The sequence below is a fragment of the Salmo trutta genome, chromosome 39 (genome assembly GCF_901001165.1).
Source record: "Salmo trutta chromosome 39, fSalTru1.1, whole genome shotgun sequence".
Lineage (NCBI taxonomy): Eukaryota > Metazoa > Chordata > Actinopteri > Salmoniformes > Salmonidae > Salmo > Salmo trutta.
This window is the reverse complement of record NC_042995.1, coordinates 21861578-21880158: the sequence shown is the minus strand read 5'-3', so window position 1 is coordinate 21880158 and position 18581 is coordinate 21861578. Positions and strand designations below refer to the sequence as shown.

Genomic DNA, 18581 nt, shown 5'->3' with positions numbered 1-18581 from the left:
CCATCCACGACCCATTTTCAATGCCCTGGCTGAGGGAAGGAGGTTCTCACCCAAGATTTGACGGTACATGGCCCCGTCCATTGTCCCTTTGATGCGGTGAAGTTGTCCTGTCCCCTTAGCAGAAAAACACCCCCAAAGCATAATGTTTCCACCTCCATGTTTGACGGTGGGGATGATGTTCTTGGGGTCATAGGCAGCATTCCTCCTCCTCCAAACACGGCGAGTTGAGTTGATGCCAAAGAGCTCGATTTTGGTCTCATCTGACCACAACACTTTCACCAGTTGTCCTCTGAATCATTCAGATGTTCATTGGCAAACTTCAGACGGGCATGTATATGTGCTTTCTTGAGCAGGGGGACCTTGCGGGCGCTGCAGGATTTCAGTCCTTCACGGCGTAGTGGGTTACCAATTGTTTTCTTGGTGACTAGGGTCCCAGCTGCCTTGAGATCCTCCCGTGTAGTTCTGGGCTGATTCCTCACCGTTCTCATGATCATTGCAACTCCAGAGGTAAGATCTTGCATGGAGCCCTAGGCCAAGGGAGATTGACAGTTCTTTTGTGTTTCTTCCATTTGCGAATAATCGCACCAACTGTTGTCACCTTCTCACCAAGCTGCTTGGCGATGATCTTGTAACCCATTCCAGCCTTGTGTAGGTCTACAATCTTGTCCCTGACATCCTTGGAGAGCTCTTTGGTCTTGGCCATGGTGGAGAGTTTGGAATCGGATTGATTGATTGCTTCTGTGGACAGGTGTCTTTTATACAGGTAACAAGCTGAGATTAGGAGCACTCCCTTTAAGAGTGTGCTCCTAATCTCAGCTCGTTACCTGTATAAAAGACACCTGGGAGCCAGAAATCTTTCTGATTGAGAGGGGGTGAAAAACTTATCTCCCTCATTAAAATGCAAATCAATTTATAACATTTTTGACATGTGTTTTTCTGGATTTTTTTGTTACTATTCTGTCTCTCACTGTTCAAATAAACCTACCATTAAAATTATAGACTGATAATTTCTTTGTCAGTGGGCAAACGTACAAAATCAGCAGGGGATCAAATACTTTTTTCCCCCACTGTACATGTATCTAACATGTATTGACTCAGGGTGTGATTCTGTATTTCATTTTCTGTAAATTAGCAAAAAATGTAATTCTTTGGTAACTTTGTCATTATGGGGTATTTTGTGTGTGTTTTTAGATGGGTGAGAACAAAAACTCTTATTTAATCCATTTTGAATTCAGGCTGTAACGCATCAAAATGTGGAATAAGTAAAGGGGTACGAATACTTTCTGAAGGCACTGGTTTTTATATATATATATATATTTAATTGTTTATTTTTTTAACATATTTTTTGGAGCGGCGGCAACAATTTAGCACTGGCGGCTCACTGCTGCTACATGAATATAGGGGAAACACTGGACATACATGATCTTGGTTTGATCTTGGTGTGATTACCATCCTCAAAGCTTAGAGAGACTGCTTCCTCAGGGGTTTACTCAATTGTCAAAAAGAGCGATTAATCTGTCCTCCTTTCCACCTTAAAATTGAGTCAACATTCCATTTCTTCCATCACTACCAACCAGTGTGATGTGACCCAACTTTGATCCCCCTGTAGTATGTCTCAGTTTTTTTAGTGTCATCCTAACCTCTGGACGGTCTGTGTGTTAATTCAGAGGTAAACCTGGCCTCCCTCTCTTTCTCTCCACAGCTATATTGTATTCAGCATCTTCCCCACCATCGCAGATATCGTCATCTCCATCATCTACTTCATCACTTACTTCAACGCCTGGTTCGGACTCATCGTATTCGTTTGTATGTTCCTCTACCTCAGTGAGTACAAGGCCTCCTTTCCAGAGCTAATTTAGTTATTTCTATAAAGTAACAATCATCCCATTTGAGTAAAATATGTGAAATACTTTCAAATGACATGACCTGCACCAATGGAATAGTCCCAAAAGTGTAAATTAAATCAACTCCAAGCTAAATCAATCACACCTACTTGAAAGTATTTTACATATGCATTCGACTGAGGTCTGGTAAGACCAATGTAATATTTCATAATGGTCCATCCATATCTTTTCAGCCCTTACCATCATCATCACGGAATGGAGGACCAAGTACAGGCGAGACATGAACACCCAGGACAACAACGCAAAGTCCAAGGCGGTGGACTCCCTGCTCAACTTTGAGACGGTACCGAGATGGTCTCATTGACCTTTAACCTCAATACTTGGATTGTGTTCATTAGGGCAAACAGAAAATGTTTAAAAACATTTTTGAACGGAAAATGTAAAAAGTCAAGGTAGTCCTCCCAGTTAGTCTGTTTGATGCCTAATGGACACAATCCAGAATCCCCACCTGCCATGGTGGCACATGAAGATTCCCCCAAACATATTGCATTTTTGCAGCTTCAGAGTTGCTTCATGGCTGCGATTGTAATGTTTTTCTAACAGGTGAAGTACTACAACGCAGAGAATTACGAGGTGAACCGTTTTGAGGACGCTATTCTGAAGTATCAGGTAATCCATTCTATAGATGTAAAACTCGGAAGAGTTGAAAATATAGATATGTGTAAAGTTACACCAGAGTGTTTGCTTTGGTTATTCAGGTAAATTCAAGTTCCACGTTTTATTTGTCACATGCACAGTACCAAGTCCCCAGTGAATCGGCTTTTCATTTATATGCCTTTCATTTATCTGTCCCTCTGGAGAGCCTTACGGTTATGGACGGAGCAGTTGCTGTACCAGGCGGTGATACAGCCCGACAGGATGCTCTCGATTGTGCATTGTGGGTTGTGCATTGTGGAGTAACTACAATGCTGTCCATCCTCAGCTTTCTTCTATCACAGCCATGTAACTGTTTTAAAGTCATCATTGGCCTCATGGTGAAATCCCTGAGTGGTTTCCTTCCTCTCCGGCATCTGAGTTAGGAAGGATGCCTGTATTTTTGTAGTGACTTGGTGTATTGATACACCATCCAAAGTGTAGCTAATAACTTCACCGTGCTCAAAGTGATATTCAATGTTTGCGGGTAGTTTTAATCTACCAATATCCCTGGTCATTGTGGTTGAATCTGTGTTTGAAATTCACTGCTCGACTGAGGGACCTTAATTATCTGTATGTGTGGGGTACAGAGATGAGGTAGTCGTTCAAAAATCATGTTAAACACTTATTGCACACAGAGTGGGTCCATGCAACTAATGTGACTTTTTAAGCACATTTTTACTCCTTAACTTATTTAGACTTGCCATAACAAAGGGGTTAAATACTTATTGACGCAAGACATTTCACCTTTTAATTTTGAATTAATTTGTAAAATTGTCAAATTATAATTCCACATTATGGGGTATTGTGTGTAGGCCAGTGACAAAAAAATCTCAATTGAATCCATTTTAAATTCAGGCTTTAACACAACAAAAAAGGCATTGTACATGTAAACTGGGCTAAAAAGTGACTGGTAGCAGAAATATTTAAATACTTATGGAAAAATACTAATGATAATCTATACATGTAAACAGGAATAACAGTGACGAGTAACAGGATGAATAGATAAATAGGAAATGTGTTTGACCACCTCAGAAGCATAGTTAAATAGAGCTTTCCATCATTAATGATGTTCTGGGATTTTAGAACTGCAACCAGCAGACATTGCTTTAGCATCTCTATTTTCCTGGTTCTAGGTCTGTTCAGCAGTACAAACAGATCTGGGACCAGACTATAACTCTTTTGATTGTAATGTTGCATTTATGGCCTGTTTGTCTGTCCCCTCCCGTCCTAGATCTCAGAATGGAAGACACAAGCCTCTCTGGCCTTCCTGAACCAGACACAGAACCTGATCATCGGTTCAGGCCTACTGGCCGGGTCACTGCTCTGTGCCTACTTTGTCCAGGAGGGCAAGTTTAAGGTACTGAGCTCGGAGCCCTTACTAGCTTAAAAGGAAAGTTGAGTATTTTATAAATTAATGTTGGATGGTTCCTCACCTTGACAATAGTCTATGAGCCAGGACTGTAATCTGTAATCCATGTTTTTGTTAAATAACCACTTTCAGGGTGAGAAACAATTTAACATGAAGATGTGAAATACTGAAGTTCCCCGTTAAAGGCCTAGATACTCATTCTACTACCCTTTTCACACTATCGAGCCGACCGAAAAATCAACCTGCCCAGGCTCTTTTCACATTGTCCTTATCAGCACGGTTCCAGGAACTATGGTAAATGTCTGGATGTGTAACCTGACCAGTGCAGCTTGGTTTGGCTCAGAAGTGTGAAAAGCCCTGTTGACCCACCTCAAACTCTTTCCACTCATCCACTTTTCTCTCCTCTATGAGAGGGCTATGTTGTTTTCGACTCTGTCCTACATTAGATTAGAAAACGTTATTGTACTCTAATTAGGAAATTATTTGTAACTTGCCTAGCCGACAAAAGCAATCAATACAAATGCAAAACAGACATTGCATCACTACAAGGCCATGCAGCCTTGCTACTGTATGTATGTTTTCATGCATGTTTAAACATGTGCTAAAAAACTTCCCTTTGACACGGTGTTGTGGTATTACATGTTTTTCTCAGTAATCCATGTGGTGTATGAAGTATACATTCAAGTCAGCTGCTGTGAACTTTAGCCTGGTTAAACCAAACTGAACGAAGTGAAACAATAGTGAGCCAAGTGTTCAGTCTGGTTTAACCACTCTATCTCCAGGTTGGAGACTTTGTCCTCTTCAGCACCTACATCATCCAGCTCTACACCCCTCTAAACTGGTTTGGAACCTACTACAGGTGAGAGGTGTTATGGGCTGGGTTTTAATTCTACTTCCTGTCATTCTTCCCTAGTCTCTTTTATGTCTATCACTTTCAGCTAAATGGACTGGATAGGTTTCCACCATATTGCTTCCACATGTCTTACGAGATCAAGAAAGACACAAGCAATTTAAGCTATACTATTGACACAGATCTATGAAAGGCATTGTTTATAGCAGCATGTACTACAGCACCCATAATGCACAACAGGTGATCTTTATAATACATACGTCCTCATCTTCCACAGAATGATCCAGAACTCCTTTATCGACATGGAGAGCATGTTTAAGCTCTTTACAGAGGAAGAGGAGGTAATTTTGAAATCGGTTATCAATGACCAGCTTTTTGGTGTATATGGGAGATTCTCAATTGGAAAAACCTGTCCTCTCCTCCACTCCTCCATCCTCTGTGACCGGAAAGCGATAAGTGATCGAGAAGTGCCAATTCGTAAGTAGGTAGTCTTCTCCCATCCTCGATTACCTACTTCGACAGAGAATGTACAATAGAGCCCTCGTGGCAGGTAGCATGGAAGTGTTTTAAAATCCCTTTGAATCAGCTTTTGTTTTCTCGGAGGAGAAAAGCATGTACACATTTAAAACCAATACACTACTTATCCTTTTATCTATAAAATGTCTTACACCACTAGAATATTTCGTTTTTTTATCACTTTACACATTTATTTTTCTGTAAGCATCATTTTCCTGATGATGCGTGAGTGGAGAAAGAGAGTCTCGTTTCATGAAAAGCTTATTTGTTTCCATGTTCCTTCTCCTCTCCACCTCTCCTTGATTACCTTCAACGTTTTTCAAATGAGGCGAGGATAGAAGAGGGGAGGCAGGAGGCAAGCAAAACCAATCGAGATTCTCCCTGTGTCAGAATCTTTGCATTTCGTTATGGGAAATGTATTTTTTGTAGTTTTTATGTGCTTTATCTTGATTTCTCTTCAGGTGAAGGATGCGGTGAACGCAGGGAACCTTCTCTATAAACTGGGAAAAGTGGAGTTTGAGAATGTATACTTTAACTACACTGACGGGTAAGTCCTAAGATTTAAAAAAATTTATATTCAAGTCTTGTTTGGACTGATGAAATGTGTGCAGGCTATACACAGAGACTGATTCAGAAAAAGTTTGATGAATAATCATAGTTGTGGTAGTTCCAGCGTTTTCCTTGGAACGGGCACGTAGGTCTGGGTGCCTAGTCTGAGTGGGTAGTCTACCTTTACAATCGGTCCTATTAGCCAGCCAACAATCAATCATTGGATAATAAAATAGACAAACTACGAGGACGTATATCGTACCAACGGGACATTAAAAACTGTAATATCTTATGTTTCACCAAGACGTGGCTGAACGACGACATGAATAACATACAGCTGGGGGGTTTTATGCTTTTTCGGCAGAATAGATCAGCCGTCTCTGGTAAGACAAGGGGTGGCAGTCTATGTATATTTTTAAACAACAGCTGGTGCATGAAATCTAAGGAAGTCTCAAGGTTTTGCTCTCCTGATGTAGAGTATCTCATGATAAGCTGTTGACCACATTATTTACCAAGAGAGTTTATCTATATTTTTCTTAATGTCTATTTACCACCACAAACCGATGCTGGCACCAAGACCGCACTCAATGAGCTGGCCATAAGCAAACAAGAAAATACTCATCCAGAGGTGGCGCTCCTAGTGGCCGGAGACTTTAATGCATGGAAACTTAAATCCGTTTTACCTAATTTCTACCAGCATGTTAAATGTGCAACCAGAGGGTTTTTCCCTCTGACCACCTTTACTCCACACACAGAGACGCATACAAAGCTCTCCCTCGCCCTCCATTTCACTACTGTAAGTCGCTCTGGATAAGAGCGTCTGCTATATGACTAAAATGTAAATGTATTTGGCAAATCTGACCATAATTATATCCTCCTGATTCCTGCTTATAAGCAAAAATTAAAGCAGGAAGCACCAGTGACTCGGTCAATAAAAAAAGTGGTCAGATGAAGCAGATGCTAAGCTACAGGACTGTTTTGCTAGCACAGACTGGAATATGTTTCGGGATTCTTCCGATGGCAGTACACCACATCAGTCACTGGCTTCATCAATAAGTGCATTGATGATGTCGTCCCCACAGTGACTGTACGTACATACCTCAACCAGAAGCCATGGATTTCATCTAAATGGTGGAGCTGCCGCTTTCAAGGAGAGGGACTCTAACCCGGAAGCTATTGTTGCCTTATAAGAAATCCCGCTATGCCCTCCGACGAACCATTAAACAGGCAAAGCGTCAATACAGGACTAAGATTGAATCGTACGTACTACACTGGTTACGACGCTCGTCGGATGTGTGGCAGGGCTTGCAAACTGTTAAAGACTACAAAGGGGAGCACAGCCGCGAGCTGCCCAGTGACACAAGCCTACCAGACGAGCTAAATATGCTCGCTTCGAGGCAAATAACACTGAGACATGCATGAGAGCATCAGCTGTTCCGGACGACTGTGATCACGCTCTCCGTAGCCATTGTGAGTAAGACCTTTAAAGAGGTCAACATTCACAAGGCCACAGGGCCAAAACAGATTACCAGGACGTGTACTCCAAGCATGCGCTGACCAACTGGCTAGTATCTTCACTGACATTTTCAACCTGTCCCTGACTGAGTCTGTAATACCAACATGTTTCAAGCAGACCACCATAGTGCCTGTGCCCAAGAACACTAAGGTAACCTGCCTAAATGACTACCAACCCGTAGCACTCACGTCGGTAGCCATGAAGTGCTTTGAAAGGCTGGTCATGGCTCACATCAACACCATTATCCCAGAAACCCTAGACCCACTCCAATTTGCATACTGCCCCAACAGATCCACAGATGATGCAATCTCTATTGCACTCCACACTGCCATTTCCCAACTGAACAAAAGGAACACCTATGTGAGAATGCTATTCATTGACTACAGCTCAGCGTTCAACACCATAGTACCCTCAAAGCTCATCACTAAGCTAAGGACCCTGGGACTAAACACCTCCCTCTGCAACTGGATCCTGGACTTCCTGACGGGCTGCCCCCAGGTGGTAAGGGTAGGTAGCAACACATCCGCCACACTGATCCTCAACACGGGGTCCCCTCAAGGGTGCGTGCTCAGTCCTCTCCTGTACTCCCTGTTCACTCATGACTGCATGGCCAGGCACGACTTCACCACCGTCATTAAGTTTGCCAATGACACAACAGTGGTAGGCTTGATCACCGACAACGATAAGGCAGCCTATAGGGAGGAAGTCAGAGACCTGGCTGTATGGTGCAAGGACACCAACCTCTCCCTCAACGTGATCAAGACAAAGGAGATGATTGTGGACTACAGGAAAAGGAGAACCAAGCACACCCCCATTCTCATCAACGGGGCTGTAGTGGAACCGGTTGAGAGCTTCAAGTTCTTTGGTGTTCACATCACCAACAAACTATCATGGTCCAAACACAACAAGACAGTTGTGAAGAGGGCATGACAAAGCCTATTCCCCCTCAGGAGACTGAAAAGATTTGGCATGGGTCCTCAGATCCTCAAAGTTCTACAGCTGCACCATGGAGAGCATCCTGACTGGTTGCATCACCGCCTGGTATGGCAACTGCTCGGCCTCTGACCGCAAGGCACTACAGAGGGTAGTGCATACGGCCCAGTACATATAGGACCTCTATACCAGGCGGTGTCAGAGGAAGGCCCTAAGAATTGTCAGACTCCAGCCATCTATTTCATTCTACCTACATGTACATATTACATTGGCTCTGTACCGGTACCCCTTTTATATAGCCTCGCTATTGTTATTTTACTGCTGCTGTTTAATTATTTGTTACTTTTATTTTTTACTTATCTATTTTTTTACTTAACCAACAGTGCAGTTTTAAGAAAAATAAGTGTTAAGGGCTTGTAAGTAAGCATGTGACAAATAACATTTGATTTGATTAAATATATATTTTGTGCTTCTGTGTGTTTTTTTTTTTTAAGGAAGGAGATCCTTAAGGATGTATCATTTACTGTGCAGCCAGGCCAGACTGTTGCATTGGTAAGATTGGATTCCAAGCTTCCGAGCATTACCCAGATATTACGCACACTTGAGCAGTGTTTGATTTCTCTCTATCAGTCATGATTTGTGTCTGGAACATGTGTAGTACAGAAGTTTCTTGCTTCTCAACAGTTTGTGTGTTTGTTCACATCCCTAGGTTGGCCAGTCAGGGTGTGGTAAGAGCACCATCCTTCGCCTGCTCTTCCGTTTCTATGATGTCCAGGGAGGATGCATCCGCATCGATGGCCAGGACATCTCTAAGGTGAGTAATTTGCCAAGTTGCAAAAAAATAGTTCCCAGACAAACTGGCTTGTTAGCACATGCTGTACATAACATTAGGTTTGTTACATGTTGGTGGTCTACTGGTTCAGTTGTACAGTATTATTAATACGATAAACCTGGGTCGTGTTCATTAGGCACCAAATGAAGAAAAAACTATTATTATCTGGACGTTTGAAAAAGTTTTTTCATTGCGTGTCCTAATGAGCTTGACCTTGTATTAATATAGTGTATTCTGAGCCTCTTGGTATCTGGGTGCAGGTGAAGCAGGTGTCTCTGCGTGCCCACATCGGCGTGGTGCCCCAGGACACGGTCCTCTTCAACGACAACATCCGCAACAACATCCGCTACGGACGCATCTCTGCCAGTGACCACGAAGTGGAGGAGGCAGCTATCGCCGCGGACATTCACGAGAAGATCCAGACGTTCCCAGAAGGTACGGAAATACCACGGTCTCTTTTGCTGGTTTCCCGGACACAGATTTAAGCCTTGTCTTAGACTAAAAAACAATTTCAATGGAGATTCTCTTGAGTCCAGGACTGGGCTTAATCTGTGCCTGGAAACCAGAGCTGTATGTTGTCATTATATTTATGTTTGTAGTTAACCTGAAAGTGGCTTATGGGTTTCAATATTGTTGTTTTAAGGGTTTGTAGAGGTGTTTTGTATTTACCAACCACATTTGCCGAAGCATTTTGACATCTAAATATCCTCAAACAAGTGGGGAGATTTGCGGAGTTCACACAGTAGCTGCCAGGTGCATTGTTACTGTATGAGGTGAGTGACGTTTGTGTCTGTGCTGTCTCGGTCTGTCCCCCTACCCAGGATACGACACCCAGGTGGGCGAGAGGGGTCTGAAGCTGAGCGGGGGGGAGAAGCAGAGGGTGGCTATCGCCCGCACCATCCTCAAGGCCCCTCAGATCATCCTGCTGGATGAGGTAAACTTTCAGGAAGGTCCACCAGGAGGCTCAGTGACCCTGTTCAAATAGGTATAGGGTGAAGATGCCCCGAGACAATGATCTTGGGTCAGTTGCATTTTTTTCTTATTTTTTTGGTTAAGTTTAGGATTGGAAGCTAGTCCTAGATCTTTACCTAGGTGAAACTTCACCCCGGAGCATTCAAATATTTAAAAAACACACACTTCCTCCCTTTTCTCCTTGAAGTTATCGCTGAGTTTACACAAATTGATAGGTGAACGTAGGGTTGCAAAGGGTAATAAACTTTCTGGGATTTTTCCAGATATTTTCCTTGGGAATTTTGCTTAAATTCATAAAGTTAGCTTATAACAGTGAACCTTTGTTGTTGGATACACATAAGGCAATTCTAGGTATTGTGGCATATTTTGGTTAAACTATCCCCAATTCAATAGAATTGCAACCCTCTGCATACACAGTGCATTCTTCCATCACATGTACAGCTGATTCTCAAGATCTTGCACACTAATGAGATGCTATTGAGCCCACACTACTACACTGTCTAAGCCAAGGACTACATGCTTTCTAGTAAATTCTGATTACAATACTGGGTGGGGTGAATATGTTTTATATGACATACATGATTTTTTGTTAACTAGTAAATAGTAGCCTACAGCAAAGTGTGTTTAAATCATTTCTAAGTTGTTAACAATTTCTGCTAGTTAGTTTTTGCTACCATGTGGGTTTTAGCTTACTTGAGCCTGCTATCTGAGGAGTGTTAATTCACCTGTTCCCAAACATGTTTCATTTTAAAACATTTATCTTACAAAGGAGTTGTTTAAACTAACTGCTTAATTGTATTTGTAATTTTTTTTACTCATATTTTTTCTAGTCTTTACAGGAAAATACCATGGGCACTATCTGATGTGTGGAGACATTTCACAGCAGCTAATGTAGAAGGAAAAGCTGTGTACATTTGCAAATACTGGGCCAAATCATAGGTGAAGAATGCAACAAAGATGCAGAATCATCTGGCCAAGTGCATAAAGTTCCCTCAACGCTCACAACAAGCAACCTCTGACAAAAGTCCCTCGACTTATATTCGTGGTGAAAATGATGAATCAGACACCTTATCGATAGCAACAGCTCATGGTCCTCCTGGAATCAGATGTTTACGTAGTCAGAGAAATGCTGATGAATGTCTTGCTCGAGCTTTGTATGCAACTGGTTCACCTCTGATGCTTACAGGCAATGTGTATTGGAAGAGATTTCTGAATATCCTTCGCCCAACGTACACCCCTCCAACCAGACATGCTTTATCTACTCATTTGCTGGATGCAGAGTTCAACAGAGTTCAAGTGAAGGTCAAGCAAATCATAGAAAAAGCAGACTGTATTGCAATCATCTCTGATGGGTGGTCGAATGTTCATGGGCAATGAATAATAAACTACATCTCCACCCCTTAACCAGTATTCTACAAGAGCACAGACACAAGGGACAACAGACACACTGGTCTCTACATTGCTGAAGGCAGTCATCAATGACCTTGGACCACAGAAGGTATTTGCACTGGTGACAGACAATGCTGCGAACATGAAGGCTGCTTGGTCTAAAGTGGAGTCCTAACCTCACATCACACCCATTGGCTGTGCTGTTCATGCATTGAATCTGCTCCTCAAGGACATCATGGCACTGAAAACAATGGATACACTCTACAAGAGAGCCAAGGAAATGCTTAGGTATGTAAAGGGTCATCAAGTTATAGTAGCAATCTACCTCACCAAGCAAAGTGAGAAGAATAAGAGCACCACATTGATCTGCCAAGCAACACCCGTTGGGGTGGTGTTGTCATCATGTTTGACAATCTCCTGGAGAGGAAGGTGTCTCCAAGAAATGGCCATATCACAGTCTGCCGATATGGACAGCCCCATCGAGAGGATCCTCCTGGATTATGTATTTTGGGAGAGAGGGTTAAGCAGCCTGAAAATCCTGAAACCTATAGCAGTAGCCATTGCACAGATTGAGGGAGACGATGCTATCCTGTCTGATGTTCAGACTCTGCTTGCAGATGTAAGAGAATAAATATGTACTGCCCTGCCCACTTCACTGTTGCTCCAAGCAGAGTAAACTGCAGTTCTGAAATACATCAAAAAGCGTGAATACTTCTGCCTGAAGCCCATATCCGCCGCAGCGTACATGGTGGACCCCAAGTATGTTGGCAAGTGCATCCTGTCTGGCGCAGAGATCAACAAGGCTTATGGTGTCATCACTACAGTGTCTCGCTACCTTGGCCTGGATGGTTCTTGGCAATCTGGCAAAGTACACTTCCAAGCAAGAGCTTTGGGGTGGAGATGCAATATGCCAGTCGTGCAAACATATATCTCATCAGCCACCTTGTGGAAGGGACTTTGTGGATCTTGGGCTCTTTCCCCAGTTGCCTCCAATATCCACTAAATCCCACCAACATCAGCTGCCTCAGAGCGCAATTGGTTCTTTTTTGGGAACACACACCAAAGCACGCAACAGGCTGACCAATACAAGGGTTGAAGAATTGGTGGCCATCCGGGCAAATTTGAGGCTTTTTGAGCCTGACAACGAGCCATCCTCAATGAGGTTGGAAAGTGACAGTGGAGATGAGGCCTTATAGTCTGATGTTCAAGAGGTGGACATTGAGGAGGTCCAGGGAGAAGACGTGGAAGCCTGAGAGGAAGACAACCAAAGCTTTCGTTTCTAGACGATCATTTTACAGAATTACAGTTGAAGTCGAAAGTTTACATACACTTAGGTTGGAGTTCATTAAATCTTGTTTTTCAACCACACCACAAATTTCTTGTTAACAAACTATAGTTTTGGCAAGTCAGTTAGGACATCTACTTTGTGCATGACACAAGTAATTTTTCCAACAATTGTTTACAGACAGATTATTTCACTTATAACTCACTGTATCACAATTTCAGTGGGTCAGAAGTTTACATACACTAAGTTGACGGTGCCTTTAAACAGCTTGGAACATTCCAGAAAATTATGTCATGGCTTTAGAAGCTTCTGATAGGCTAATTGACATTACTTGAGTCAATTTGAGGTGTACCTGGGGATGTATTTCAAGGCCTACCTTCAAACTCAATGCATTTTTGCTTGACATCATGGGAAAATAAAAATAAATCAGCCAAGACCTCGGGGGGGGGGGGGGGGGGGGAATGTAGACCTCCACAAGTCTGGTTCATCCTTGGGAGCAATTTCCAAATGCCTGAAGGTACCACGTTAATTTCTACAAACAATAGTACACAAGTATAAACACCATGGGACCACGCAGCCATCATACCGCTCAGGAAGGAGACGCGTTCTGTCTCCTAGAGATGAATGTTCATTGGTGCGAAAAGTGCAAATTAATCCCAGAACAATAGCAAAGGACCTTGTGAAGATGCTGGAGGAAACAGGTACAAAAGTATCTATATCCACAGTAAAAGTCCTATATCAACATAACCTGAAAGTCCGTTCAGCAATGAAGAAGCCACTGCTCCAAAACTGCCATAAAAAAGCCAGACTACGGTTTGCAACTTTACATGGGGACAAAGATCGTACTTTTTGGAGAAATGTCCTCTGGTCTGATGAAACAACAAAAATAGAACTGTTTGGTCATAATGACCATCGTTCTGTTTGGAGGGAAAAGGGGGAGGCTTGCAATCCAAAGAACACCATCCCAACTGTGAAGCATGGGGGTGCTTGCAGGAGGGACTGATGCACTTCACAAAATAGATGGCATCATGAGGCAGGAAAATGATGTGGATATATTGAAGCAACATCTCAAGACATCAGTCAGGAAGTTAAAGCTTGGTCGCAAATGGGTCTTCCAAATGGACAATGACCCCAAGCATACTTCCAAAGTTCTGGCAAAGTGGCTTAAGGACAACAAAGTCAAGGTATTGGAGTGGCCATCACAAAGCCCTGACCTCAATCCTATAGAACATTTGTGGGCAGACCTGAAAAAGCGTGTGCGAGCAAGGAGGCCTACAAACCTGACTCAGTTAAACCGGCTCTGTCAGGAGGAATGGGCCAAAATTCACCCAGCTTGTGGAAGGCTACCCGACACATTTGACCCAAGTTAAACAATTTAAAGGCAATACTACCAAATACTAATTGAGTGTATGTAAACTTCCGACCCACTGGGAATGTGATGAAAGAAATATAATTATTTATTTCAGCTTTTATCTACTATTATCCTGACATTTCACATTCTTAAAATAAAGTGGTGATCCTAACTGACCTAAAACAGGGATTTTTTTTACTGGGATTAAATGTCAGGAATTGTGAAAAACTGAGTTTAAATGTACTTGGCTAAGGTGTATGTAAACTTCCGACTTCAACAGTATGTTGAAAACGTTTTTGCGAGATGCGATGGATCATTGGGGATTATTCAGTACCGTATTTTCCGGACTATTAAGCGCACCTGAATATAAGCTGTACCCACTGAATTTAAAAAAATATATTATTTTGAACATAAATAAGCCGCACATGTCTATAAGCCGCAGGTGCCTACCGGTACATTGAAACAAATGAACTGACAAAATGACTACCGTAATCAGAATGATGGGAAGTTTGAGAGCGCTCGATTTAATCTAAACAGTAAACAAAAGTTGTTTGACCTTAACCCGTTCGGCAATTTCATTGGTCTAATGAAAGCTTCATGCCGCCAAAAAACTGAGCACGTCACAGAATGTATTTTTTGGGAGAAAAAAAAATTGAAAGCGGGAAAAATCCATATATTAGCCGCGTCATTGTTTAAGCAGTGAGGTTCAAAGCCTGGGAAAAAAGTTGCGGCTTATAGTCCGGAATTTACGGTATTCCCTTTCTTTTGCTGTTCAGTGAAATCATCCCATGTGAAGAGTCAACTCATTTAATTAAAGTTCAATTAGTCACTAAATTGTATTTTTAATTTCTATTGGAAGGATTTAATAATGTGCCATTATGTCTACTTATAAGGTAAAAGGTTTATGTTTCTGTCTCCATATGATATGGTAAATATAACCAATTCAAAAAACATCTACATTTAAATAGTATTAATATTACTTTGCATATATTTCTTTTAATTCCCATATATTCCCACGGAAAGTTTCCACCTCTGAATATTCCCCAAAATGTGCAACACTAGGTGAACGCATTGGCTCTGTCACTTAGCTTTCACCAGTCCAGCCAAAGATGCTTTCTTAACATATTTGAAGAGAGACTGTTTGCCCCCACACCACTGACCCCTTTTCCTATTGTGTTGCAGTGGATTAATACGAGTTCACTGAACTTGAATATGTTACTTATCTCATAAAGTTTTCCCTCTGCACAGGCCACATCTGCTCTAGACACACAGACGGAGCGCAACATTCAGGCGTCACTAACCAAAGTGTGCTCCAATCGGACCACCATCGTCGTGGCTCACAGGTAAGGGATGGGTCTCAGTTGGAACAAAATGCATGTAGGGAGGGAACCCATACAGTATGATCAGTGGAGGCTGCTGAGGGGAGGACGGCTCATAATAATGGCTAGAACGGAGCGAATGGAATTGCATCATGATGTATTGGATACCATTCCACTCCAGCCATTACCACGAGCCTGTCCTCCTCAATTAAGGTGCCAACAACCTGCTGTGATTAGGACACACACATTTCTCCCCTCTAATGCTGAGTTTGTATGGTTTGGATCTGTCCGGTCTATAGTCGGATTGTGAATTGTCTGTCTTCAGGTTGTCGACTATCATCGGTGCCGACCAGATTCTTGTTCTAAGTGACGGTCAGATAGCAGAGCGTGGACGGTGAGTGAATGGTTGAATGAGTGTTTGTTCTATTGCTGCACACTCCACAAGCCTATTCCAATCAAAATATTGTTTTATGCTCTTCAAGAAACAAACATCTAAAGAATGTATGTAAATGGCAAGAATGGGACAGGCCAATGTTGAATGCTTCCCACAATATAGTCCTATTCTCAACACCATATAGTGCCCATGTGGGAACATCTTGACATTGTACTTGATGATGGTAATGGTGATTGTGTGTCCCCATTGTAGCTACATATTCTCCACTTTCTCCCTCCCAGGCATGATGAGCTGCTGGCTAAGGAAGGGTTGTACTGTGACATGTGGATGAAGCAGCAACAGGCACAGGACTCAGACTCAGCCTCTGACACAGAAGCCAAAGACAGGAAGTCTGAGAAACTACAGCCCCCATCAGTCACTGCAGGCCACAGGAGCCACTGAGGCTAGAGTGAGAGGTCAAGGATATGTAGACATTGTGAGGAGACAGGAGGACAAAGAGGGACGCAGGGAGAGGATTAGATACCTCAAAAGGCTGTTTTGTCTTTTTTAGGGTATCTGTCCATTGAGGTTAATTCTGTTATGAGTGAAGTTTTAAGCACATATTTATTGGGTATTTTATGTTTGATCATTCAATCAAAATGTTTGTGCCATGAATGCCTCAGGCCAGTTGTTTTTAAGTGTATTCAGGATCGTGTTCATTTGGTTAATTAACAGAAAATGTTTTAAAACGTTTTGTTTCTTATTGGACTTGACCAGGTAGTCCCTCCTTATTGCAGTCTGTTTTGACCTGTTTCGTGCGTAATTAATATCCAATGCAAAAAACATCTACATTTAAATTGAGTCAGATGCTCGATAAAGTTCTGGGGAGAGACGTGTCGTAAAAGACACTAGAATGAGCAGCGGAAGCAGGGCTGTAGCCTCCCCACACACACACTTTCTGCAAGTTACGGGCAAGTTTAGAAGCCAAATGTTCCCTCCCCTTCCAAAATTTGAACGATGCAAACACCTGCAAAATCATAATTTCTCCAAATGATCAGTGGCTGTTGTCGCATCCCACAGTCTGTTGAAACACTAATATACCAGTTATGTTACGTGCATCTGTCCATGAGGGATTAGTGCCTAATGAACACGACCCAGGACTCAGTATAATCCGTCTTCTTGCTGTCTGAAGTCGTTTGATTGCAGCCGTCCAGAGAAGTGGCAGCAAGTCCAAAGTAGACGCAGGTATAGGCAGTTTGGCAGAGTGTCTCACAACACTTTAAATGGTTGACTAATGTTTAGGGGTTGAGAAATGTATTTGTTTTATTTACAGCATCTAGAGATCTTATTGAACAGGTTCATTGTAAATTAGATTTTTAGAGCTGCAACTCCAAACAGACTTGGGCATTATCATGTACAGTCTAGGTGTTGACTGATACATGCAAAACTTTTATTTGTCACCAATGGTGATCAATAAGAACTACTGGCAGTATATTAAAGAGAACAGAATCGATAGAATTGACAAAATTAGTAGCGTAAAAGCAAACCTTAATGAATTACATTTACATTTTAGTCATTTAGCAGACGCTTTTATCCAGAGCGACTTACAGTAGTGAATGCATACATTTAATTTCTTTTTGTACTGGCCCCCCGTGGGAATCGAACCCACAACCCTGGCGTTGCACACACCATGCTGGTGTTGCAAACACCATGCTCTACCAACTGAGCCTCAGGGAAAGTCATGAACTCAATCCTCAAGCCTGTCTATGCTGCTACCCGTTTTGAGTGCAGAACTACTGTATCTTTATTTTAATGGAAGAAATTAGTCTGTGTTTGAACTTGTAAATATCTATGCCTTGCATTCCCAAGGCAGTGTGGAGTTTGTCAATATCTGTTGATAATAATCACACTCCATTTATTTATTGTCAAATTCTGTTTAATTTATTTTGAAAAGGACCATAAGGGAAGATCTAGCCATTTAGCTGAACTTTAGTTTATTTGAGAGAGAATGGGGACTTCAAATCTACGTGATCTAGGGTTACAGGTTTGTGGTTGAATCGGAATTGGAAACTGTCTGCATTAATCAAGGGGAAGAGGAAATGGACATACTTACCATCCATATGGTGCACAGCAGACTTTACATCGTGAAAAATTATTTCAGACTGTGAAATAAATAGATGAATGCCAAATGCATTTGAGCATTTGCGACTGCAGAAAGAGCTAGAGATGTTCTGCTACCAAATAATTGTTCTACCACTACAGCAGTCAATCATTTTGTAGGTGTACAATATGTGCAAACTGGTGCAGTCAAATTATTTACACTAATGCACCATGAGTTTGAAATGTTATCTGTGACATGAGTGACATTGACACCATTGGGGAGAACAGGCTTGTGGCAATGGCTGGAGCGGATAGGTGGAAATGGTATCAAATACTTCAAACTATTGGTTTCCATGTGATTGATGCCATTCCATTTGTGCCTTCCAGAAATGCAACGTTTTTGTAAAGATATTAACTGCTTTGACACAATGTCAAACTTTTTTGTATGTGATTTGGGAGCATAGTTTGTTTGTAGTGTGATCTTTGTCACTCTTCCAATGTGTGTGGCATCAGTCCATGCCTGGAAGTCAAATACATAAATGGTTTGTTTTTTCATTGTATATATATATATGTTAATAAATGGTATAATTAAAGATGTATAATGACAAAGTGGGCTCTGTTTTTGCTAATTTACCATATTGCTAGCTTTATATGATTAGACATTTTGTATCCATACAGTACATTGCA

At 42.0% G+C, this 18581-nt stretch overlaps 1 protein-coding gene across 3 annotated transcripts in view; it reads left to right on the top strand.

Annotated features, from left to right (window-relative positions):
• The window catches only part of LOC115179417 (ATP-binding cassette sub-family B member 6, mitochondrial), a 30139-nt gene extending 11636 nt beyond the window's left edge, over positions 1 to 18503 (top strand). For all 3 annotated transcript variants that reach the window (XM_029740917.1, XM_029740916.1, XM_029740915.1), the window contains 14 exons: positions 1703 to 1824; positions 2078 to 2187; positions 2448 to 2513; positions 3772 to 3897; positions 4692 to 4768; positions 5037 to 5100; positions 5737 to 5822; positions 8768 to 8825; positions 8983 to 9087; positions 9366 to 9540; positions 9927 to 10039; positions 15351 to 15445; positions 15747 to 15815; positions 16097 to 18503. In XM_029740917.1, the coding sequence (XP_029596777.1) occupies positions 1703 to 1824; positions 2078 to 2187; positions 2448 to 2513; positions 3772 to 3897; positions 4692 to 4768; positions 5037 to 5100; positions 5737 to 5822; positions 8768 to 8825; positions 8983 to 9087; positions 9366 to 9540; positions 9927 to 10039; positions 15351 to 15445; positions 15747 to 15815; positions 16097 to 16256 (1426 nt within the window). In that variant the 3' untranslated portion in view covers positions 16257 to 18503. The remainder of the gene's footprint in view (positions 1 to 1702; positions 1825 to 2077; positions 2188 to 2447; positions 2514 to 3771; positions 3898 to 4691; positions 4769 to 5036; positions 5101 to 5736; positions 5823 to 8767; positions 8826 to 8982; positions 9088 to 9365; positions 9541 to 9926; positions 10040 to 15350; positions 15446 to 15746; positions 15816 to 16096) is intronic.
• Positions 18504 to 18581: the final 78 nt, after the last annotated feature.